Source organism: Balaenoptera physalus (genome assembly GCF_965194825.1).
Source record: "Balaenoptera physalus genome assembly, chromosome: 21".
Taxonomy (NCBI): domain Eukaryota; kingdom Metazoa; phylum Chordata; class Mammalia; order Artiodactyla; family Balaenopteridae; genus Balaenoptera; species Balaenoptera physalus.
In genome coordinates, this window is record NC_138902.1 from 8,881,076 (window position 1) to 8,906,128 (window position 25,053).

The 25,053-nt window shown below is 42.9% G+C and overlaps 2 protein-coding genes across 14 annotated transcripts in view; one reads left to right on the forward strand and one right to left on the reverse strand.

Moving 5' to 3' along the window:
- RNF170 (ring finger protein 170) overlaps nucleotides 1-11,815 on the reverse strand; it is a 29,883-nt gene extending 18,068 nt beyond the window's left edge. For 2 of the 9 annotated variants that reach the window (XM_082444289.1, XM_082444290.1), the window contains exons 1-3: nucleotides 11,445-11,583; nucleotides 7,458-7,587; nucleotides 5,281-5,350 (exon numbers count right to left, since the gene is read on the reverse strand). Coding sequence is in view for 5 of the 9 variants with exons in the window: in XM_082444286.1 (XP_082300412.1) it covers nucleotides 5,207-5,343 (137 nt within the window). In the remaining 4 variants the exon portion in view is untranslated. Of the gene's footprint in view, nucleotides 1-5,206; nucleotides 5,351-7,457; nucleotides 7,588-7,714; nucleotides 7,735-11,444 lie in introns of those variants that run through there. The other 7 variants (XM_082444286.1, XM_082444284.1, XM_082444288.1 and 4 more) reach the window with 5 other exon arrangements.
- Nucleotides 11,811-25,053, forward strand: part of HOOK3 (hook microtubule tethering protein 3) — a 120,823-nt gene continuing 107,580 nt past the window's right edge. For all 5 annotated transcript variants that reach the window (XR_014258143.1, XM_082444225.1, XM_082444226.1 and 2 more), the window contains exons 1-2: nucleotides 11,811-12,012; nucleotides 19,578-19,663. Coding sequence is in view for 4 of the 5 variants with exons in the window: in XM_082444225.1 (XP_082300351.1) it covers nucleotides 11,956-12,012; nucleotides 19,578-19,663 (143 nt within the window). In the remaining variant the exon portion in view is untranslated. The remainder of the gene's footprint in view (nucleotides 12,013-19,577; nucleotides 19,664-25,053) is intronic.

The window sequence follows — 25,053 nt, forward strand, 5'->3', positions numbered from 1 at the left end:
CTTGAATAGACATTTCTCTAAAGAAGTCATACAGATGGCCAATAAGCACATGAAATGATGTTCAACATCATTAGTCATCAGTGAAATGCAAATCAAAACCACAGTGAGATACCCCTTCACACCCACTAGGATGACTATCAAAAAAACACAAAGTAGCAACTGTTGGCCAGGATGTAGAGAAATTAGAACCATTGTGCATTGCTGGTGGGAATGTAAAATGGGGCAGCTGCTGTGAAAAACAGACTGAAGGTTCCTCAAAAAGTTACACACAGAACTACCACATGATCATGCAATTCCAGTTGAAAGCAAGGACTCAAACAGATTCTTGTACCCCAACGTTCACAGAGCACCATTCAAAACAGCCAAAAGGTGGGAACAACGTAAATATCCATCAACAGATGAATAAACGAAATGTGGTATATACATGCAATGGAATATTATTCAGCCATAAAAAGGAATGAAATTCTGGTAGATGATACAGCATGGATGAACCTTGCATGCATTACGCTAAATGAAATAAGTCAGACACAAATGGACAAACACTAATTCCACCTTATGAGGTACCTAGAATAGCCTAATTTCTCGAGGCAGAAGGTGGCATAAAGGTTACCAGGAGCAGGGGGAGGAGAAATAGGGAGTTATTATTTAACTGGTAGAGTTTCTGTTTCGGATGATGAGAAAGTTCTGGAAATAAACAGTGGTGATGGTTACACAACATTGTGAATGTACTTAATGCCAATGAATTGTACACATAAAGTGATAACTTTTATGTTATGGATATGTTACCACAATACAAACAAAGGATGAATTATAAACTACAAACATCAAAGAAGTTACAGAAAAGAGACAAAAGCTTCCTTTGTTTGAATCTTCTAGTATGCATGCTACCCCTTCCCTAACTCATTAATTGAATACTTCAGCTAAAGTAGCAGGATGACAACTGCCAATTGAATTTGAATCTGAACAGCTGGACAGCAACTTAAACTGACCTCCCACCCAATCATACGACAGATTCAAGACAACATCCACGTAATGGGGAGCACCTTATATTACTTGAAAAGTTATATCTTAGGTTAAGCCAAAATCTCATCATTTATCCCCACCTATTGGCCCTGTATGAGATAATAGAAAATATATATTAATATATATTGGTCTCTGCCCCCGGCTCCTGGCACAGAGCTCCAGAAACACCTGCAAATTCCTAAGTGATAAGAGCACTAGGAGTACCTTTTATTCTAATATTTGGTCTTTGACCTGGCCCCTCACACAGGGTTCCTGCAGCCCCTGTAAATTCCTGGGTGACAGGAGTGTCTTTTGCTCTAATGAGGCGACGCTGGGTGGGCTCCTGGATGAGGGCTGCTCACCGGAGGGACAAAGTCCTGATTAGAAGCTTGGAACGTTCAGCATCCTCCACCCCTGCCCCCATTCTCCAGAGAGAGGAGGGGCCAGAAACAGAGTTAACAACTGATCACGCCTACGTGAGGGAGCCTCCATGAGATCCCAGTAGTGCGGTCCCGACAGCTTCAGGTGGGTGAACACGTCCACACCAGGAAGGTGACGCACCCCAACTCCACAGGGACAGAGGCTCCTGCGCTCAGGACCCCCCGGACCTCACCCTACGCATCTCTTCATCTGGCTGTGCATCTGTATCCTTTATCACACCCTTTAATAAACTGGTAAACCTAACTGCTTCCCTGAGTTCTGTGACCTGCTCTAGAAAATTAATCAAACCTGAGGAGGGGGTCACGAGAACCTCCGATTTGTTGTGGATAACCTGGGGACAGAAATCATACAGAAGCTGGGGGTGACTTGGGGACCTACTACTTGCCGTTGGCATATGAAGTGTGGTGGGGAGCAGGCTTGTGGGACCGAGCCCTTAACCTGTGGAGCTGACACCATCCCCAGGCAGACAGTATCGGAATTGAGTTAAATTGTGGGACACCAAGCTGGTGTCATGGAGAATTGCCTGGAGGGGAAAAGCCCACACACATTTGGTGACCAGAAGTGAAGAGTTCTGTGTAAATATAAAGGAGACACAGGAGAGAAACGGTAGGGAAGAACTGGGTCCTTCACTACATAAGAAGGAAAAATCTGTAGGTTTTTTCCTTTACACCCTAGTTCTCCCCATGAAGCTACACAGAATTAACCTAATTCTTCTTCAACAAAACAAGCTCTCATCGTATTTAAAGCTTTTGCATCCTACAGTCTTTTCCCCTAAGCTAGATATCCCCAGTTCTTTCAGGCATTTTTAAATGATTTGTTTCCATAGCTTTACCCATTTTGATAACCTCCCCTGAATGTTTTCCAATTTAAAATTCTTGACCCAAACTGAATATAATCTATATGTGACCTTTGTCTGATTATTCTCATTAATACACCTTAATGCTGTTAAGTTTTTGGCATCTACAACATACAATTGCCTTATTAATAGAAACTTTTATTTTGGGCTTCACATCACTACAGTCTGTGAGGAAAAATATTTTATTTACAAGTAATAATTATCCATAGTAGAGAAATTAGAAAAACAAAGGAAAATAAAAATATTTTTAAATAAAATTAATTTTATAAAAATACTTTTTTTAAACAAAATGGGCTACTTGACCTATGGTTTTGTCATGTGCCTTTCACTTAATTCTCACTCAACAATTTATCATGGATACTTTCAAATGACAATAAATTCATATCTGCATCCCATTCTCAATAGGTAAAGAGCAGATTTTTTTTTTGTTATTTGCCTAGTCATGACCCATTTTTAAAACAGCTTTATTGAGGTGTAATTAATCACCACCGTCAATTTTAGAACATTTTCATCACCTCAAAAAGAACCCTGTACCCTTTAGTTATTGCCCCCATACCCCCATCTCCAACTCCAGTCCTACACAACCACTAATCTACTTTCTATCTCTATGGATTTTCCGACTGTGGACATAAGAGCAGACTCAAATATATGGCCTTTTGTGTCTGGCTTATTTCACTTAGCACAATGTTTTCAAGTTTCCTCCACAAGGTAGCATGTGTGCATCAGTATATCATTCCTTTTTAAAGCTGAATAATATTCCATTGCATGGATATACCACCTTTTGTTTACCCATTCATCTATTGATGGATCCATTCATCTGTTTCCACCTTTTGGCTATTATGAATAATCCTGCTGTAAACATTCCTGTACAAGTTCTTATGTGGAGATATGCTTTCATTTCTCATGGGTATATATACTTAGGAATAAAATTGCTAGGATATATGGTAACACTATGTTTACTCATTTGAGGAACCAATAGTTTTCCAAAGTGGCTGCACCATTTTAACTCCCCTATCAGTAGTGTATGAGGGTTCCAATTTCTCCATATCCTCAACAATTGTTATTATTTGACTTTTTGGACCTAGCCATCCCAGTGGGTATGAAGCTGTATCTCACCGTGGTTTTGATTTGCATTTCCCTGAATGACTAAGAATGTCAGGCATCTATTCACATACTTACGGGCCATTTGTATATCTCTGGAGGAATGTCTATTCTGGTCCTTTGCCCATTTATTAATTGGGTTACTCATCTTTTTATTATTGAGTTTTGAGTTCTCTACATATTCAGATATAAGGGCCTGATCAGATATATGACTTGAAATGTTTTCTCCCATTTAGTGAAATGACTTTTCACTGTCTTGATGAAGTTCTTTGAAGCAAAAAAAGTTGTTACTTTTGATGAATTCCAGTTTATCTATTCTTTCTTTCATTGATCATGCTTTTGGCATCATATCTAAGAATCTTCATGATTTACTCCTATGTTTTCTTATAAGAGTTATATAATTTTGCTCTTACATTTAAATCTTTGATCCATTTTTGCATATGATGTGGTATGGGTCCAACTTTATTCTTTTGCATGTGGCTATCCAGTTGTCCCAACATCACTTGTTGAAATCTTTCCCCACTGTAAGGTCTTGGCACCATTGTCAAAAACCAGCTGACCATAGATGTATGGGATGACCCTTTTGTTGTTTTTTTTTTGATTGTCCCACAACTTTTATTTATTTATTTTTTTGGGGGGATGACCCATTTTTAAATCTTGATTCTGTGGTACCAGTACATTAGCTATCCATCCCAACTGACAATTTAATAAACATGCTTCTTTTGTCTTCTTCATCCCAGTTGCTAACAGAAATGAGAAGAACAGGCTCAGAAGCAGAGCCCTGCAACAATTCAGTGTCCTTCTTTTTTGGCTTACACTAAAACATTAGTCAGCACTCCTGGGAATGATCTGTCAACCAGTTATAAACTCACTTAAATCTGCTATCATCTGGTCATCATTTCCCCACTATGTCCACAAGGGCATCACCAGGTACCGTGTAAAATACTCTACTGAAATCAAGATAATGTCACCCTAATAAGAAACTAACCATGCAAAGGTAAAAGAGAATGCTCATATTCTGTTTAATAATCCTTTCTATAATTTTATAAGAAACTAATAGATCTGTAGTTTTTGGAATTACTGTAATCTCTTTTCTACTTTATACTTTTTTCATTTCTGTTTTCAACGATATATACAAAATTTTATTTATCTCCATGTGTTAATACTTAAATTTCTAGTTTATTACCCTGTCTGTTTATTGGTACATAGACATCTAAGACCTTTAAATAGTATTCCTGATACTATAACAGTAATTTTTAAAAAATATTTTAACTCATTTAATCCTCTCAACAACGCTATGTTCTAAGTGTTTCACATTTATTAATTCACTTAATCCTATATAACAGCAATTTTAATTCTAATCTTAATCCCTCCATACTGTCCAAGATTTTTTTGTCCCAGTTTTTTTCACTTAAACACTGATATATCACCTACAAGTTGATGAATTCAATAATGAAAATTACATTTTAAAACTGTGATACTCCAACAGAAAATATTAACATTTTATTCAAAATATGGATGATAAATCTAAATTTTTTTCTGACTAGACAGTTGATGACGAGAAAAATACACGGTAGCATTTAGAGCCTAGTGGAAAATAAAATACCTTAGTAAATATATACAATCACTGAACTCTATTACTTGCTTTTTTTTTTTTTTTTTTGGTTAGTTTCTGCTTTATAACAAAGTGAATCAGCTTTATTATTTGCTTTTAATATTAAGTATTAAACATTACTAGAAGCAGTCAGAAAGTCAGTGGCCCTTGGAAATACATATTATTTAAATTCTTTTGTCCTTTAGTCTCACCTGAAAAGTGCATATACCAGGGTAGCAATCAAAGCGAAACTGACCACAACTGCCACAAGTACTTGGTCACTTACTCCTTCTATGACTGAATCATCATCCAGTTTCAAACTGTGAACTTCACCTTGATATTTGGCCATTCCAGGTCTAAAAGAAAAAGAGATAAGATGAAAATTATAAACGACACAGTGAAAATGAAATATATTAATAAAAACGATATAAATGTAGCTGACTTCTGATATATGTACTTTTTTGTAGCACCCGCTTGAGGTAGGTTGCATTAAGTACATCTCCAGTGGGGAATGCCCCATTAATGAGTGCTTTAAAATCATTAAAGAAAAAAAGACATTTCTCATGCCCAATTGCTCTTTTCTTATTCCTGAATACCAAATAAATTCTCCACATAGATCACATCCCTCTTCTCCCTCATGGCACTGAATGTGCGTCATGGAATGTACCATGTACGGATACGGAAGGAAATATATTGTCTTCTTCTGTAAATATTCCTGTATTACCTGGCACAGTGCCCTGTACACAGAAGGACCTAATAAATATATGTTTAAATAGGAGTGACTTACTTTACTTATGGTGTTAGTAATTTGAAAAGTAATAGACATGGAGGCTATAGAACATTTATAGCTATACTGAGACTACTTGAATTAATGAAAATTCTGTTGCTTGGAAAACGATTAGCCTCACTTGGGACTAAGCTCAGCTTATGGTTCAGAATTCTGGGAACTGCCTGGAATATGGAATCACTCTGAGGCTGCATTTCCTTATGAAGAGAAAAGGGAGGATATGAAACTCTCCCTCCCATACACTAAACTAGAGGAAAACGGTAATACCCAATTTCTATAGGTATGAGGGGAGATGGCCCAACCACATCAGAGTCCAAATATCACAGGTTATTCCTACTTTTTTCAGATGGCAAACACTAAAGTTACTTAAAATCTTACAAGACACCTAAAGGGAAATAAAGGCAATAAAATTCAATTAAATATACATGACTAATCATAATTAACCTGTATTTATGCAATGTCCTGCACTGAAAACAGTTTTATTCAATATCATCATTAATCAGGTGAGTTTCTGTTAAAAGGAAACTTTGAGTGTGAAAGTCTAACACCTTTGAAAAGAACCTGAACTGGCTGCTAGTAAGAAAATTACCTCTCATGGAAGGAACTTAAGCAAACAAACAGATCAAAGGTGGCTTTCATCAGCTTTACACATGGTAATGGCCTGATGTATCAGGAACTTTCTAATGACAGGTTTCAAGTATCCTTCGTGAAAGCACACACCAGGAACTCAGAGGAGCTCTAACCTCAGTATTTTATTCAAAAGAAGAGTCAAATGAACTGCCAAATGAAACTGAAGAAAAAAGCCTCAAGTAATCTTGGGGTGGGCCATGTAGTCAATCTAGATTTTTATGTTGTCAGGTTTCCTCTTTTTAAATTGAAGATGCTGTGGCTGTCAGAAGTCGTGTCAGTGAGAACCACTTGCATCTGCTCAGAGATAAGCAAAATGTTACCCTGTGTGGAGAGTCCCAGCCTCCAATTACTGAATCAAGTTGGGAGGATTTTCTCCTATGCTGTACATTTAGGGAGTTCGCTACTTTGTACTATTTCTTTTTTTAATGGGTTACATTTGTTTCCATGTCCTTTTAGGGAGTTCACTACTTTGTACTATTTCTTTTTTTAATGGGTTACATTTGTTTCTATGTCCTTGCAAGTGTAATCAGTGATCAAGTGACTAAATTCTACTCTATACATTTTATATATATATATTCTTATATCACTGAATCACTTTGCTGTACACCTGAAACACAATATTGTAAATCAACTATAGTTCAATAAAAAAATAAAATAATCAAAACTATATATATATATATATATATATATATATATATATATATTCTACTGTATAAAGACATACTTCTACCAATTACACCCTTCAGATGCTGCTTCATTCACATTTCCAAGAGCTCAGAGATCCAGGATACTTTAAGTATTGCAGGACCATGTAATGTTATTTGCATCATTTTATAGCAAAAGTTCCCAATGTTGTTGAAATGAAGAGTTACTTTTTATTGCCACAGATTCTAGTGTCACTGAAGGAGGTGCTTGGGCTGAGAGAGGGTAGGAAGGGAGGAGACTGCTGGTAAGTCTTAGAGAGGAACAGAAAGGTCAGCTGCACTTCCCTACCACGTGGAAGTCCCAGCCCTCACATGGATAAATACTAATGGTGTCTGACCAACCTGTCGGGGCTTCAGTAGTTAACTTCCGCCAGTAGTTTTTCTTATCACAGGAGTCCAAAAAGGAACTGTAGGCGCTGCTGGCTCAAAAATGAGGTATTATACCACCACCTCAGTTTGGAAAGAAGCCAATCTAAGATTACAGGGGATAAACAATAAAAAGAAATAAAGTTTTCTACTTGAGGAGTTGACCTTATACCCCAATCTTGAAAATGAATTCCAATGTCAACCTGAACTTCAGTCCCCCAACCTCTGCTCACCTGGAACAAATCAGTGCTGCTGATTTGGACCAAGGGCACAGGCTCTCAGCATGAGCCCAAGCCCCGCTGCATGGCATGCAGGCCCCGGAGTTTAGCTCCAATTCTGCTACCACAACTGGGACCCCGCTTAATCTCTTAGGACCCCTCATTTTCTGCAAAATGTGAAAGCTGGATTTGAAGATTTCTTAAGTTCCTTCCACCACTACATTTCTCTGATTCAGAGCTTTCTGGAATTGAAAAAAAATAAAGGCAGGAAAGCTAAATAACCAAAGGTTAAAATGGTTACAAGTGGGGAGCAGGCCTGGGAGAGCCGGATCCTCACCTTTCCCAGGATACAGTTCTATAGTCTGAATTCTTTTCAAGAACGTATTACTTTAGCAATAAAAACAGAAGCCAGTGCCTGCTTCCTCCCTTCAGAGATGAAAATTAGGCTTCAGTGCTCGAAGATTTAAGCCGTCTCTCCCCAGTCCCATTCTCACGGAGCACCCTAGACCCTCCCAGTTTCCGGACGGTGCCCTCTGAAGACCTCAGCGACCGGCAGTGGGAGGCGCCCGCGCTGGCTACCTCTCACCCCGCGGGGCAGCGCGCAGGGGATCTTACGTGTTGCAGGGGCCTTGCGCTAAATGCTGCTCGCTTGAAACCCCAAAGCCAGGTTATTTAATTTATAAAACATGGCATCTGGGCTTCCCTGGTGGTGCAGTGGTTGAGAATCTGCCTGCCAATGCAGGGGACACGGGTTCGAGCCCTGGTCTGGGAGGATCCCACATGCCGCGGAGCAACTGGGCCCGTGAGCCACAATTACTGAGCCTGCGCGTCTGGAGCCTCTGCTCCGCAACAAGAGAGGCCGCGATAATGAGAGGCCCCGCGCACCGCGATGAGGAGTGGCCCCCGCTTGCCGCAACTGGAGAAAGCCCTCGCGCAGAAACGAAGACCCAACACAGCCAAAAATAAATAATAAATAAATAATAAATAAATTTTAAAAACCCCAAAACATGGCATCTAATCTATTTCATAGGGTCCTATCAAATGAAAACAAGTTACTAGTACTCTGTTGTTAACTATTTCAGATTTACAGAAACAAAACACCATAGATCTTGGAAACGGTGTTGATAATTGATAGAAAAATTGATAATTGAGAGAAGCGGTAGTGATTTCCAGCACTGGCTTTGTTATTGCTTAGCTGGCTAAGTCTTACTGAGTAGCTTAATATATTGAAGAAGCATAAGCTTTGCAGTCAGACAACTGTGCACTTGTGCAAAATCTGGGTCTCAGCTTCCTCATGTGTAAAATACATAAAATTAACTTGAACTATATCGAGCAACCACTTTTTTGGCAAAAAAAAAAACAAAACCACCCTAGTTTTGTGGAGTTCATGAGATAACAAAGGTAGAGCACTTACATATTGCTTGGTACATCATACAGGCTCTCAATTAACGGAAGCTATAATATTTTGATTACTATTATTAACAACCCTCAAGGAATCTGCAGAACCATGATAAGACGTGGCCATGCCTTCCTTACAGCTACAGTAAGTAGCATCTCAAGCTCGCGTTGACCTAAGCTGTAAGTATGTATTCCCTGGGAAACGGGATAAACTTGGCACACTGCGGCGAAGGACACTCCCCCGTTTACTTGAATCTGATAAACAGCTGTAGATGAGAATTATGCTCCAACTAACTGGAGTAAGGAGACAGCTAAGACAAGTGCCACTCATCTCTCTTTGGTCTTTTCCAAAGCTTTCAGGAAAAACGAAACAAAACAACACAGACAAATAAGGGAAATATAGGAAATTCCGTAACTTCAAAGGAGAAACTCCATGTCTTTTTACCCAAACTCATGTAAAAACATGATGGCCACATGGCTTCTGCAGACAATTACTCACATTCAAGAAGTTTTTAATATAATTTCCTTCATGAAGGGTAACTGGAGCTACAGAATGAAATCTCATTGCACATCATGCACAAATTCTTGTGGGTGAGCCATCAAACCTGAGAAGGGAGGCTGAGGTCAACTGTGTCAAAGCCCTAAAAACCAGAGCAGCGGGCGCGAAGGTGCTCACCCATTACAGGCCTTCCAACAAGGCTCCACATCCAAAGACAGGTTACACGGGTGTCAGACTGACTTGATGACTTTACATGCCTAACAAGGGTAATGGTCACTTAAAGTGCCAGGGATCCTTACAGTGATAACCTAGCTTGGAATGTAGAAACTCTGGCTTGACAAAGGTCCAGAGGCACCGACAGAGAAAACAAAGGCAGGTAAGGCACATTTTATCACTTCTAAAGGTTTCTCTGCCCTTGGTGTAGGGAAGAATGTTTAAAAGACCACTGAGAAGACTTCTGGTAAGATCGTCTACATTCACACAGTGAAAAATCTGTTAACTGGGACTCTGAAAAGCATCATGAAAAACTCAATGCTGTCTTGGCAGCTCTGAAAGCTCAATGACACAACCTAGTCTTTTTTTTTTTTTTTTTTTAAATTATTTTATTTATTTATTTATTTATGGCTGTGTTGGGTCTTTGTTTCTGTGCGAGGGCTTTCTCTAGTGCGGCAAGTGGGGACCACTCTTCATCGCGGTGCGCGGGCCTCTCACTATCGTGGCCTCTCTTGTTGCGGAGCACAGGCTCCAGACGCGCAGGCTCAGTAGTTGTGGCTCACGGGCCCAGTTGCTCCGCGGCATGTGGGATCTTCCCAGACCAGGGCTCGAACCCGTGTCCCCTGCATTGGCAGGCAGATTCTCAACCACTGTGCCACCAGGGAAGCCCCACAACCTAGTCTTAATGGGGAAAGGGGGCTCCAGGAACTGCAAACCACAGAAAGGTGTGTCCTGGGAAGTTAACTTTGTTGCACCCCACGTAAAAGTTTGGCATCATCTGGTAAAGTGATGCACAACCTATAACTCAACAATCCCAGGACTCCAAGGCATATAGCTAAAGAAACTTACACGTTGGCACTAGTCTCTAGGAATATGAATCTTATAGCATTGTTCTTAGTTAGCCCCAAACTGGAACAGCAAAATGCCCATAAACAGTAGCATGGATATACTGTTATATTCATACAGTGGAATACTAGACAGCACTGAAAATTACCTATGGATCTACACAAACTTACTGTGAATGCAAAGCTATAAAATAACACAATGATTCCACTGATAGAAGCTCAACAACAGGCAACGAAAAACTGTTGTTTAGGCATGCATACGTAGGTGGTAAAGAGATAAGGAAAAGCAAGAAAGTGAACATCATAAAAGTCTGTCTAGGGAGGGAACGATGCTCAGAAAGGAACACGAGGTGCTGGAGGAACTCCTGAGGTATGGGCAGTTCTCCTTGTTTTTACCTGCGTGTTTTATTACTAATTACTCTCTAGGCATGTCCGTTGTGTGCACTTTTCTGCACATGCTGTATCGCCTAACGATTAATCGGTAACCCTGCAGAGGTTCACCCTCGGAACGGGGGCAGCTCGAGGCCGATCCCCCTGGCCACTGTGGAAAGAGGGACAGGCCCCAGGAACCGTCGCGGTCCCCCGGGCTGGCCGGCGCCGCACACCCTCCCCCGCCTCCCGGGGCGGCGAGGTCCGCGCGGCCCGAGCAGGAGCGGAGGGCTGCCCTCGGCGCTCCAAGACCGCCACGTCGGCCTCACGGCGCGAGCGCCTGGGGCCGCCCGGCTCCCCGCGGAAGGCGCCCCGCCGTCCCGCCCAGGCCGGGGCCCCGCCGGCGCTCGGCCGCGCGTACCTCTGCACCGCGGAGGACACCTCGCCAGCTCCAGGTGACCGAGGGCACAGATTGTTTCCGGGGCTGCCCGCCACCCTCGCGGGCGACCACTGGCTGCCTCCTCCGGGCCGGGCGCGCGGGCACGGCGCACGCGCACTGCCGCGCTTCCGTGAGGGCGCGGCGGGGACCCGCCGGCGGGGAGCGCGCGGGGGCGACACGCAGCGGGCGGCGGGCACGGCCGTGCGCAGTGCTGGGCGGCTGCGGCTCGGGTCGGGCCGGGTTCTCGGCGGGTGCGGGGCGGCGGGGCTGCGGGGCTGCGGGTCCGCGGGCGGGGCGGACGGGCGCGCGCGGTGGCGCGCGGTCCCGACGGGCCGGAGGAGGAGGGGCGCCGGTGACGCTGCGGGAGCCGCTGCCAGCGCCGGACGGAGTCGGCGGCCGGGCGGAGGACGGGCAGGCCGACCCTCGGACGCAGCCCCGGGCCGAGCCGCGGGCTTCCTGGCGAGGCCGGGCGGCCGCGAGCCCCGGCGGGAAGATGTTCAACGTGGAGTCCCTGGAGCGGGTGGAGCTGTGCGAGAGCCTCCTCACTTGGGTAGGTGGCGACGCGGTCCGAAGGCCCCCTCCCCCAGGCCGCCGTCCTGGGATCTCCCCGCTCCCCGGGCGGGCGCCGAGGGCGCCGGTGCCGTCACATCCGGGGCCCGGGGCGGGGGCTGGGACGCCGGTGCGGGCGGCGTCCACGGCGGGAGGCCCGGCCGGGTCCGAGGGAAACTCGCGGGGCCCGCGGGGCCGGGCGGAGGCCGAGGACTGGTGCGGGCGGCGCTGTCACCAGGCGGCTCCCCGCCCCGCCGGGGGTGGGGGGGGCACTCGAGACCCCGGCCCGACGCTGCCGCCTTTGTTGTCCCGCTCGCCGGGACGGCGCAGCCCTGGAGGGCGAGCGGCGCGGGGCGCGGGGGGAGAGGGCTTCCCGGGAGGGCGGAGGGTAGAAGGACCCGCAGCCCGGCCTCCGCGATAGGAGAGGAGAAAGTGAGCGGCGTGGAGGTGCCTAGGGAAGGTGTTCGAGGTGAAAATAAGTCCGGAAGGTGTTTGGGCATCAGAAGTGGGACTCGACATTTGGGGGGCAACGTTATGCCATTCTAATTTTAAATTATCAAATGCTTACTAAGATTCTCACATGTGCATGTAAATACGTGTTGCGTTCTAATGCCAACAATCGTGCCTTTAGCAGCCTCTTGTACAGTTGGACGTAAAACCCAAGCTTGTGTGTTTTCATAAGTGCGGTGTCAGTTCCTGGGTTGTGCCTGTGTGTGTATCTACGGGATAAATCTGGTGCTTCTTTGGGGAGCTTTCGTTTTACTCATTGCTAAAACGTTAAATACCACTTTTAGAATGCAGCACTAATCTATTTAGGGAGGTGACTACAGCATTTGTATTAATGTGCAAGGTAAGACACAGATGCCAAACAGATTCAGTTTAGCGGTGCCTTGTGCGATAAGCTTAGATCCCTGGAGTACAGACATCACTGCCCTGTGTGGGGACATTTGGGTGGAATGCTTAGAGGGCCCGTGTCCTAGGCTGGTTGTAACAAACGTAATGAAAATAGTCTGAGATTTTCATAATTTGGCTTATGTCAAATCAAATCAAATTATGTTTTCTGAAACAGAATATGTACAAGGGTAGATAGAGCTTGATCTATTCAGTAACTTTTGTATTAGGGCATTCTTGGCATTTCAAATCGTTTGCAATAATATGTAGTTAACATTACAGCTTACAACTATAATGGGTTCTGACTTAAGTGGGGAAATAGGTTCCCCTGCTGCATTTTAGAGAAGAGAAAAAACAGATAAGCTGCATAATGTGGCCAAAGTTTGACTAGGCAGGGGAGAGATAAAGGAAAGAATTACCACATTCTTTGATACTGTGGAAGGAATGGATTTGGCAGAGGTTGTAAACAGAAGATTGAGGATCTGAAGATGTGCATTTTTGAGTCTGTACCTCCTTCAGTGCTAGAAAAAAAAGGCAAGAGGGCAAAGATGAGGAAACTTACAGAATCTGAAGTAGGGTTACGTTGTTTAAAGTCTAGAAAGACGAGTCACGGAAACAAAGAGGTGTGTTTGAAGGGCATCTGCCAGAAGGTGGTGGTCAGTGCAGTTATTTGGGTGAGAAATGCTAATAAAAATACAGAGGAAGAATCACAGAGAGAAGTTTGAAGGGGTACTAACAGAAGCACACCATGGCCACATCTATTTAAAATCTGGTAAAGTGTTAAGAAAATAGCGATAATCCAGGTTATCAGCTATAGAGAGAGGTCAAGTAATCTGGTTTTGTAGAAAAAAAGGCTTTTTGAAATTTCACTGGAAGGCTCATCAAGGAAAATTTCTGGGGAAGAGATTATCAATGACAAAACTGGAGGGCAGAGTCCAAACAAAGATATACAATTCTAAAATTTGGAAACATTTTAAAACGTTGTACATTGAAATGTTTCAAAATAAAGTTGAGGTTAAACGCTGGGTTTGTTCTCTTTTAGTTGTTATTATAAAAAGCAGAATAAATGTTCATGTGGAAAGTGTCTGCGGTAGCTGAAAATGTGCGTTCACTCTAGTAGCTCCCCTCATAGCTGAAGGCCAGATGAAAGCCGAACACAATTCCAAAACCAAAAGTTAAGGGGGGAAAATGTATCCTATACATTCCGAAGAAAGGACCCCTGTTTAGAATAATTTGTTCTGTTTTGCAAAAAGTTCTAGCTAACTTGATTGTGCAGTTTCTTTGCACACAGCAGGTGAGAAGGTAGCTGCCACATTCAGCAAAATGCAGGCAGCTGTCAGTGACAGAGAAGACCCGAGAGGTGAAGGTTCAGCCTGGGCAGTCTTTGAGCTGACAGCCCTGTATACATCAAAAGCCTCCACATTCAATTACCGAAGATCATAATTATGATCCTGAATATCAAATAAAAGTTTATTTTCACTATACAGCATTTAGTTTGAGATCAGAGGTATATAGTACATATTAGAAGTTCTTCCACCAGAAATGGTTAAAATAACAACTCAGGCACTTAGAGGGATGCCTGTTGGCCACCTATGCAGAGTTCATTTCTGTGGAACATCTCAGTGCCCCAAATGCTGGATAAATTGCTATTGTATCAGAAAGGTTACTAGCCCAAGAACCAAACGTTCCACATTTTTGTTGAAAGAGGAATGCTTGTTAAGAGACAAAGTATCATCCTACCAAGGGAAAATGGTTTAAGCTTAAATTCCTAATCAAAGTTTATGCAGCAAGAAAGTTCAGCAGGATGTGCTGGAAAGTTTCCACTCTTAAACTCTCTCCCCACCCTCTGAGTCAAAATGCACTCTTACCTGTTAGAAAAAATCTGCCCTACCTATTACACCTGTCAAGCCTAATTTCTTGAATGGTACATGGAAAGATTGCTCTTTCCTAGGTTTTAAAGACTGAAAAACCAGAAAGAATCTGGAATGCCGCCAACTAATGGCAAGAAGCTAAGTGGAACAAGAATCATCACCACACAGGTTCAGTACATTTCTTCTGGGAAACCCAGCAACATTAACATATCCTTGTAATTTTCATATTTAGCAGCCTGTAAAATGGCATGTTGGTGTTTACAATTAGGGAGGGTATAATTTTTGTGGTGGTATCTCCCCCATTCCATTCTCTCTGTCCTTCCTAACTCTTAGGTCCTCTAATGGAGGAATAAAGGAATCAGATGTACAAAAGCATGTATATTTTTTAAAGCTTTAATTTTTTTTTTTTTTTAACTGAGGGCCAATATGACATGTTAGTTAAGAGTATAGGTTCTGAAATTTGACCACCTGGGTTCAAATCCTGACTTTGCTTCCTACTAACTGTGGGTAGCTTTGGACAAGAAACTTCACCTATGTTTTTTTTTTTGTTTTTTTTAAATTAATTAATTAATTTATTTTTGGCTGTGTTGGGTCTTCGTTTCTGTGAGGGCTTTCTCTAGTTGCGGCAAGCGGGGGCCACTCTTCATCGCGGTGCGCGGGCCTCTCACTATCGTGGCCTCTCTTGTTGCGGAGCACAGGCTCCAGACGTGCAGGCTTAGTAGTTGTGGCTCACGGGCCCAGTTGCTCCGCGGCATGTGGGACCTTCCCAAACCAGGGCTCGAACCCGTGTCCCTTGCATTAGCAGGCAGATTCTCAACCACTGCGCCACCAGGGAAGCCCTTCACCTATGTTTTGATTGCATTCAATTTAACACTAAGAAATGTTTCCTATGCATTAGTATTGATCAGCATAATTGGAGGGCTTGTTAAAATGATGATTGCTAGTTCCCGGTTCCAGAGTCTGTAATTCAGTAGGGCTGAGCTAGGGCCTGATAGCCTTCATTTCTAACAGGTTTCCAGGTGGCGCTATTAGTGGCCTGAGGCCCACACTTTGAGAACCACTGCTCCGGAGCAAGGTTTGTTAACCTTAGCATTACTGACATTCTGGGCTGGATCATTTTTGTTCTGGGCACTGCTCTGTCATCCTGGTCTCTACCTACTAGATGCCAATAGCACCCACTTAGTTGTTACAACTAAAAATGTCTCAGAGGGAGCAACATTGCCCCTGGTTGAGAATCACTACTCTAGAGATAGTAATTCCAGGTGATTTCATGCTTTACCCTTCTCATGCTTTTGTGGGGGAAGGTGAGGTGGAAGTTGGATGGTGTTAATAGAGCTCCTTGGAATTAAAAGAGAGGTTATGACTCTTCCAGCAGCGTGTCACGCCCTAATGTGGTTAGGTGCAATTACCTTTAAATTTTACTCTACTTATTGGGCTTCCCTGGTGGCGCAGTGGTTGAGAATCTGCCTGCCAATGCAGGGGACACGGGTTTGAGCCCTGATCCAGGAAGCTCCCACATGCCGTGGAGCAGCTAAGCCCATGCACCACAACTCCTGAGCCTGTGCTCTAGAGCCTGCGAGCCACAACTACTGAGCCTGCACTCTGGAGCCAGCATGCTACAACTACTGAAGCCCGCGTGCCTAGAGCCCGTGCTCCGCAACAAGAGAAGCCACCGCAATGAGAAGCCCACGCACCGCAACAGAGTAGCCCCTGCGTGCAGCAATGAAGACCCAAACGCAGCCAAAAATAAATAAATAAAATAAGTACATTAAAAAAAAATTTTTTTTACTGCTGTCCTGAAACACCCTGTAGATTTTAACTCAGAATTTATGAGAACTGGTAGGTGATAGATTTTTTTAAAAATTAAAATACACAGGGGCTTCCCTGGTGGCGCAGCGGTTGAGAGTCTGCCTGCCAATGCAGGGGACGCGGGTTCGAGCCCTGGTCTGGGAGGATCCCACATGCCGCGGAGCGGCTGGGCCCGTGAGCCACAACTGCTGAGCCTGTGCATCTGGAGCCTGTGCTCCGCAACAGGAGAGGCCGCGACGGTGAGAGGCCCGCGCACCGCAATGAAGAGTGGCCCCCGCTTGCCGCAACTAGAGAAAGCCCTCGCACAGAAACGAAGACCCAACACAGCCAAAAATTTAAAAAAAATAAATTAATTAAAGAGTGTTTGCTCTGTAAAAAAATAAAATAAAATAAAATACACATACCATAAAGTTCTTATAAAAGTGCACAATGTGCTTTGTAGTATGATCGCAGGTTGTGCAACCATCACCACTATCTAATTCCAAGAACATTTTTATCGCCTCAAAAGCAAACTCCATAGAGAGAGTTTCTCTGGTATCTGCTTTACTTTTATCTCAAAGCAGAGGTGGACATCCTCTAGCCTTCATGAACGACTGTTTACCTCAAGGGCCAATTCAGAGAAAATAATTGTTTGGAAGCCACATTTAAAAACTCAAAACGAAAATAGTTTTAAGTCCCAAGAGAGAAACAGATATAGTCTTACAAGTAAATTACTTGCATTATTGAATTACCTGCTTTATTGAGTTTTTCCTTATGCTTGGCCAGAGGCAGTTTTCTAATCTTTCATCCTTTACATTTGGTAGAGGGTTTGGATCAGAACCCTTTGGATCAGAGGGTTCCAAATGCCAAATCAGTGCCCTGCCACATAGCATTATTTGATGAACTTGTTAAAAATAGACTCCCAGCCTTCTCCAACTTCCCAGATGATTCGGGTGTACACCCAGGTCTGGGAACTACTGCTTAAGACTTTTACAAATACGTAATGTCCATTTGTTTTCTCTTTCATTCTTTAAGCAACACACACCCCCTCCATAAGGTATTTTTCCCAATTTCTAGATTGAAAAACTGACATGAAATGAGGTAAAGTGGCATATCCAAGGTCACACAGCCAGCAGATTAGGAGCAAAGCTGGGGATGGAGTTAGTTTACTTGCAGAGCGTGTTCAGTGAGGGCTGTTCTGGGCCAGGTTGGTGATCAAGAGATGAGTGAGGTGTGGCCCTCACGTCTGCTCTTTTTCATTCTAAGCCTACAAGAAAGAGATGAATTCAGCAACTGTAAAACCAAAGTGGGTGCTTATTTCTTTTCAAACAGCATTGTTATTACCACAGTACCATTGACGAGGGGACTGGAGAGAGTGTGGAGTGAAATTCAGTATCATTTCCTACAGATGATGTTTATTTGGTCCATTTATTCATTTACTAACGATTTATTGAACCTCTGCATGTATAAGGTTAGTGTCGGGGGTAGCCTGCAAGGGCCCTCTTTTCATCACCTCTCCCAAATAGACACCTAAGTAGAAACCACCTGCCTTGCGATCTTTAAGGCCATTTCCTTAGTTCCCGCCGCCATAACCATCTCTACCCACAAGACTGTCAAAAATACGAAGAAGCTGCTGACTGCACTTGTTAATAGTTCTTTTTTTAAAGGTTTGATAGATGACACGGCACAGAGAAGTGGACACTCACCAACTGTTAGTAAATTGCTACAGCACTTGTTCAGGGCAGTTTGGCAGTATTTATCAAAAACCTTAAAACGTTCATACACTTTGATCCAGCAAATTTACTTCTAGGAATATAATCCTGTAAGTAAAAATGTATTGAAGGCAGATGGTCCCCTGACCATTATTTGCAGGGTTTCCATTGTCATTACCTAGTTTGACCTCATGTGTTAACATACAAACCTATGAACATAGGTCTCCCTGCCTATTCCCTGCAAGCCTTTCTCCATACTGCAGCTGCTGTGATCCTTATACGATGCAGACCTCATGGCCTCACCCTCCTGCTCAGAATCCTTTGCTTTCTCTCCTTGCTCTGAGGATGAAGTCCTAATGTGCCTTGAGAGGTTTTGCACAACGATGCTTCCTTCTTTAACCCTGTCTTTCCCCATTCTACTCTCTTCCCTGTTTTATCTCTTCCTCTGATTCCCATACTCCTCCATTTTACAACCTATAAACTGCAGAGCACGGCTTGCGTCTGTCTATTCTCAGTGATTTATTACCTTCTGAGTCCTGGGTGCGCTACTGAGTAGAATCATTGCTGGCTCAGCTGTATTATTATCTTGCTCAGAAATAATTTCTACTAATTCTCAGCCATGTTATGTTAGTTCTGATTCATAATACATTTAAAATCAAAATGAACTGAATATCTAACCTGACTGTGTGATTTCTACATCTGTATAAAGATATTCTGGTTCTGAGTAAAAGAAGTCTCAGCTTGGCCAGGCACAAAGAAGAAATGTATCTCACATAATAGGAGGCTTCAAGATTTTTAGTTTAGTGGCTCAATTTTGGCCTCAAGGACCCCTTTCTTTCTGTTCCTCTTCTCTGCCATCCACTGCATTGGCCGCATCCTAACGGTCAACAAGATGACTGCTTGTGGCAATTGAAGCAACCAGCATGTTTATTCACACCAAGGGGAGGTTGGCTTTTCTTTCCCGGAAGCCCAAGTAAGCCTCTGTTTGCATCTGTTTGGTCCAAATTGTCTTTGCCTGTGCACCCATGAGCCAGTCACTGGCACCGTGACTTTCTTAGATGATTATCTGTGAGGAGGATGAATGCGGGGAAGCCACCCAGTGTCCACCACCATTTCTCTTTTACCAAAAGGAAAAAATTGCAATAGCAAGCTGCAAGAAACTTCCCATAAGGGAAGACATTTCACAGTGTTCTGCTTTTTAAGACTTATTCAACTCCCAAGATGAGGTAGAAGAAGTCTAAGAATTCTTCTATATGGTTAACCATGGAATCTTTTTTTCCCTTTTTTTTATTTCCTTTTTCCAGATCCAGACATTTAATGTGGATGCACCATGCCAGACCGTGGAAGATTTAACGAATGGGGTTGTGATGGCCCAGGTTCTCCAAAAGATGTAAGAATAAATTGCTTTATCTTTTTGTATGTTATTATACCTGGATATTTATCAGATTGAAAACATGGACAAAAAAATAAAGTGCTCTCATGAAACACGTGTTGCGCAGAGACCGAGAACTGAGCAGCACAGGTGCTTCTGGCAGCCTGCGCTTGTTTAGGTACAGGTGAACCGGCTGCAAGGGTAGTTATGGCTGCAATTGTTGCAGTACTCCAACGGTTTCAGCAGAATTCTTTCTTCCTGTGGTTTTCAGTGTAAGCTTGGCAGACATTTTCCTGTTAGCGTCTGGATTTTGCCATCATAGAAGGATCTGAGAGGCTTTCTCTCTCTATAGGGCTCTGCTCAGACGTTGTCTTACCAGTGAGGCCCTCCCTGCCCACCCCTAGAAAATAAGCGATAGCCATGCCCTGTGCTCCGTTTCCCTTTTAACCTTCCGTATGCTTCTCAGAAGTAGGTAACACTGTATCGTATACCATGTATTTTGCTTGCTTATTTGTTACCTGCTGCTTCCCCCCACACCCGTCTGCAGACAGACAGATAGACAGACAGACAGACAGACACACACACACACACACACACACACACACACACACACACAGTGTAAGCTCCGCCTAGAGGCAGGGTGAAAACATAATAATTGTAAAATTGATATTGTATGGCTGTCTTCAACTTTTGACCTAGGAATTTTTCAAATAAAGGGTTACCTGTGAATTTAAGATGTCAGTAAGTTTGATGTGATTTGGGAGATACTTTTGTCTTTTGAAGCCCCGAGCCCTTGTCAGCCTGAGACACTAAAGAATTTACATGGGACTTGATGAGATTTCCTGCAGCTCTGTTGAGAATCAGTATCATCGCTAAAGGATTCTTGCCGTTGCTCCCCTTGCAGTGAGCTGTGTAGAGCTGCCCGTCTGGAAGCTTCTCAAATGCCTGCATTTCAGAGAATCTACCTGCCTTTCACACTGGCGATTCATGCTTGAAAACTGTAGCTTGCTGTACCTTTCTTCTGCACCTTACATCTCTCCAGACATACAAGCATGCAGACTTTCTGGCAGAGCTCAAGAAGGCTCGCTTGAAACTGACCAGCCCTGGTTCTAGCACTCAGAAGAGCGGTCTTGTGATTTTCATGGACACTTTTGAGTGGTGCCCTATAATGTTTAGCTTTTGAATGGTCCAGAGCAGCGGTCCCCAGCCTTTTTGGCACCAGGGACCAGTTTCGTGAAAGACAATTTTTCCATGGACGGTGGGGGAGTGGTGATTCAGGCGGTGATGCGAGCGATGGGGTGGGGATGGTTCAGGCAATAATGCGAGCGATGGGGCGATGGTTCAGGCGGTGATGCAAGCGATGGGGAGCGATGGGGAGCGGCAGATGCAGCTTCGCTCACTCGCCCGCCGCTCATCTCCTGCTGTGCATTCCGGTTCCTAACAGGCCGCAGACCGGTAGCGGTCCACGGCCTGGGGTTGGGGACCCCTGGTCTAGAGAGTTTCAGTGCAGTTCTTAATAAAAATTATTTGTGGGCAAGTGGGCCTAGCTATGTGAGCTTTCCAGGTATGTGTCATTAAATGAATTTTTTGCTTGTTAGTTTGGGTAGGATTTCTATTGTAGAAACCAGAAGAAAGACTGTATGAGTATATTATTTTACCAAATCAAGATCATAACGTGTATTATGTTCTGCAGAGTGGTTATTCTCATTTACCAAAGTCTTGTGGGAATATTTCTCATCAATATTTAGTTTTTTACATTTTTTTTCCAAAATGCATTCTTTTTTTCCTTTTGTTGTGGTATAATGTAGACCGAAAAGCATACTAAAAGAAGTAATTAATTTGTGTGTAGTATGTATATATTGTATGTATATGCACACGTGTATACACACATCCATATAACCACCACCCAGACTGAACTATATAACATTTTGAGCCCCCAAATGGTCCCCCTCATGCCCCTCCCTAATCAATACCCTTTGCCTCAAAGATAGCCATGGTTCTGATTTCTACACCATCATTTTTATAAGTGGAATCATACAGTGTATACTGTTTTTTGTTTGACTTCTTTCACTCAACATAATGTCTGTGTGATTCATTCATGTTGTTTTATATTGTCTACTTAAATAATTGTATAATAACAGCTTCACAGAAGCTTCCTCCTTTGTCAGTTTGATGTTTATTGAACGGCTGCTCTGCATCCAGCACTGGTGATGCAAGGATGAGCCACAGTCCACAGGGTAACTGTGTTCAGAGAGGTTATAACCTGGGGAAAAACGGATGTTAAATGACCAAGGAAACAAAACTGCTAGTATAACAAGCGCTACAGAGAAATTGTGAAAATTTCTAAGTTAGCAGTTGTCTTCGCAGGGCTAACATTCAGAAGAGTCCAAACCAGAGATATCAATTTGGGTGTTTCTTAATTGAAGCCATGAGTGTGGATTAAATCACTCAGGGAAGAGTATAGGGTAAGAAGAAAACAGTGTGTAGCCTGAGCCTTGAAGAACTCTGACATTTAGTTGTTGGTTAGAACATCTACCAGCAGAGGTACCAGAGAGGCACGGGGAAAGCCAGTGGAGTGTGGATGCTGAGAGAAATGGCAGATCTCTTCATTTTGTCTGAGCTAAGTGAGAAACTTGTATGTTTTTGTAGGTTTAGTAGAAATTTTATCAAATGTGAATAGATCTCAGTAGGCTTATTGTTAGTATAATTTGTTTCTCTCTCTCGTCTTTTAAGTCATTTTCTGCTCATCTGCTTTCCTGCTTCCAACATCTTATTGCTGACTTCTGTCTTTCGTTCATCCATGTAGGTTCATGTCCCCCTGGTTTTTGTGTGTTTGTTTGTTTTTAATTAGTAGGCTTTGTTTTCTTAGAGCAGTTTTAGTTTCACAGCGAAATTGAATGGAAAAAAGTTTCAGTACGAGATGAAAAAAAGTTCTGGAGGTGGGTAGTGATGATGGTTGCACAACCATTAAGTAAGTGAATGTACTTAATGTACTTAATGCCACTGTACACTTAACAGTGGCTTAGATGGTAAATTTTATGTGTATTTTACTACAATAAGAAAAGTTTTTAAAAACTGAGGGAAAAGTATGGTGAGTTCCCACTTGCTCCCTGCCCCACACAGAACTTCCCCCACTGTCAGCATCCCCCCACCAGATGGTCCAGTTGTTACAGTTGATGAACCTACGTTGATGCATCAGCATCACCCGAAGTCCACAGTGTACGGTAGCCGTCACTCCGTGCTGACCATTCTATGGATTTGGGCAAATGTGTCCTTCCTTACAGCATCGTACAGAATAGTTTCTGCCCTGAAGACCCCTTGTGCTCCCCCTAGTCATCCCCCTCCCCTTCAGTCACTGATCTTTTTACTGTCTCCACAGTTGTGCTTTTTCCAGGTTGTTGGGTAGCTGGAATCACACAGCGTGTAGCCCTTTCCGATGGCTTCTTTCACTTAGTGATGTGCATTTAAGGTTCCTCCGTGTCTTTTCGTGGCTCGACAGCTCATGTCTTTTGAGCACTTACCCCCTCCTTTTTTTAACAGCTTTATTGAAATGAAACTGACATACAGTAAATTGCACATTTTTAGATGTAGAATTTGATAAATTTTTTTTACCTGTGGAGATGCCCAGGAAACTATCAAGATAATGAACATACCAATCACTTCAAAAAGTTTCCTCAGTCCTTCCTTCCAGCCACCCCTTTCCCATCCCCAGGGCAACCACGGATTTGCTTTCTGTCGCCGTAGATTAATTTGCATTTTACACAAATTTTATGTAAATGGGCTTACAGTATGTTTTATTTTTTGAGGGAGAGGGTGTGGCTTCTTTCATGCAACATAAAATTTTGAGATTTATTCATGCTGTTGCCTGTCTTAATATAGTCCATGCATATTCCATTGTATGGATATACCCCAATCCATCCATCCGTCTGGCTGCTGAGGAGCTCCTGGGTTATTGTAGTTTGGGCTGTTACAAGCAGAGCTCTGTGAACAGCGGTGTCCACATCTTTGTATGGACATACGCTGCCATTTCTCTGGGGTGAAGGTCCACCCAGGGGTGAAATGGCTGCAACATGTGGCAGGTGTAAGTGTAATATTGAAGAAACTGCCAAACTGCTTCCAAAGCGGACGTACCATTTATGTTTTTACAAGCAGCGTGTCAGTGTTCCAGTTGCACCGTGGCCTCACCAGCACTTGCTGGGGTTGCTCTTTTTAATTATAGCTATTCTAGTGGCCGTCTAGTGGTGCTCACTGTGGATTTTATTTGTATTTCTATAATGACTAGTGATGTCGGGAATCTTTTCTTGTATTTATATACATTTACTGTATATATATATATATATATATATATATATATATATATATATATATGCATACATATATATATCTTCTTTGGCAAATTGTTTGATGTAATCTTTTTTTGTTTTTAATTTCTGGGTGTGCAAGCCCGGTGCCCCACCGTGACTCTGGGATCTGGGACATCCCTGGGACTATGGGGCCCTCTGAGGGGTGGCTGGCCAGACCGTGGCCACACGCTCACATCCGCACACTTCCCCACCCGCGGGCACTGGGTCAAGGCAATGAGGCGCAGGTGGGGTTAGGAGTTTGTGGCCACACCTGCCTTTGAATCTTGGCTGTCCCTTAATAGATACTTGACCTTGGGCCCATAACCTTCCTGTACCTCAGTTCTCTTATCTGTAAACTGGGGAAACTACCTATGTTTTTAGAGTACCTGGAACGTAGTGAGCTTACAAGAAATTTTAGCTGTTGGTATTATTTCAGTTAGCTAAAGGCATCATTATACACTGTAAACAGTGTATTCCTTCACTCATCAATATAGGAATTTTAAAAAATTTTATGTTTACTTATTTTTTATTGAAGTATACTTGATTTACAATGTGTTAATTTCTGCTATACAGTAAAGTGATTCAGTTGTACATATATATTCTTTTTCATATTCTTTTCCATTATGGTTTATCACAGGATATTGAATATCATTCCTTGTGCTATACAGTAGGACCTTGTTGTTTATATACATAGTAGTTTGTCTCTGCTAATATCAATCTCCTAATTTATCCCTCCCTCACCTCCTTTCCCCTTTGGTAACCATAAATTTGTTTTCTAGGTCTATGAGTCTGTTTCTTTTTTGTAAATAAGTTCATTTGTATCATATTTTAGATTCCACTTATAAGTGACATCATATGGTATTTGTCTTTCTCTGTCTGACTTAATTCACTTAGTATTACAATCTCTAGGTCCATCCGTGTTACTGCAAATGACATTATTTCATTCTTACGGCTGAATAATATCCCATTGTATGTATGTACCACATCATCTTTATCCATTCATCTGTTGATGGACATTTAGGTTGCTTCCATGTCTTGGCTATTGTGAATAGTGCTGCTGTGAGC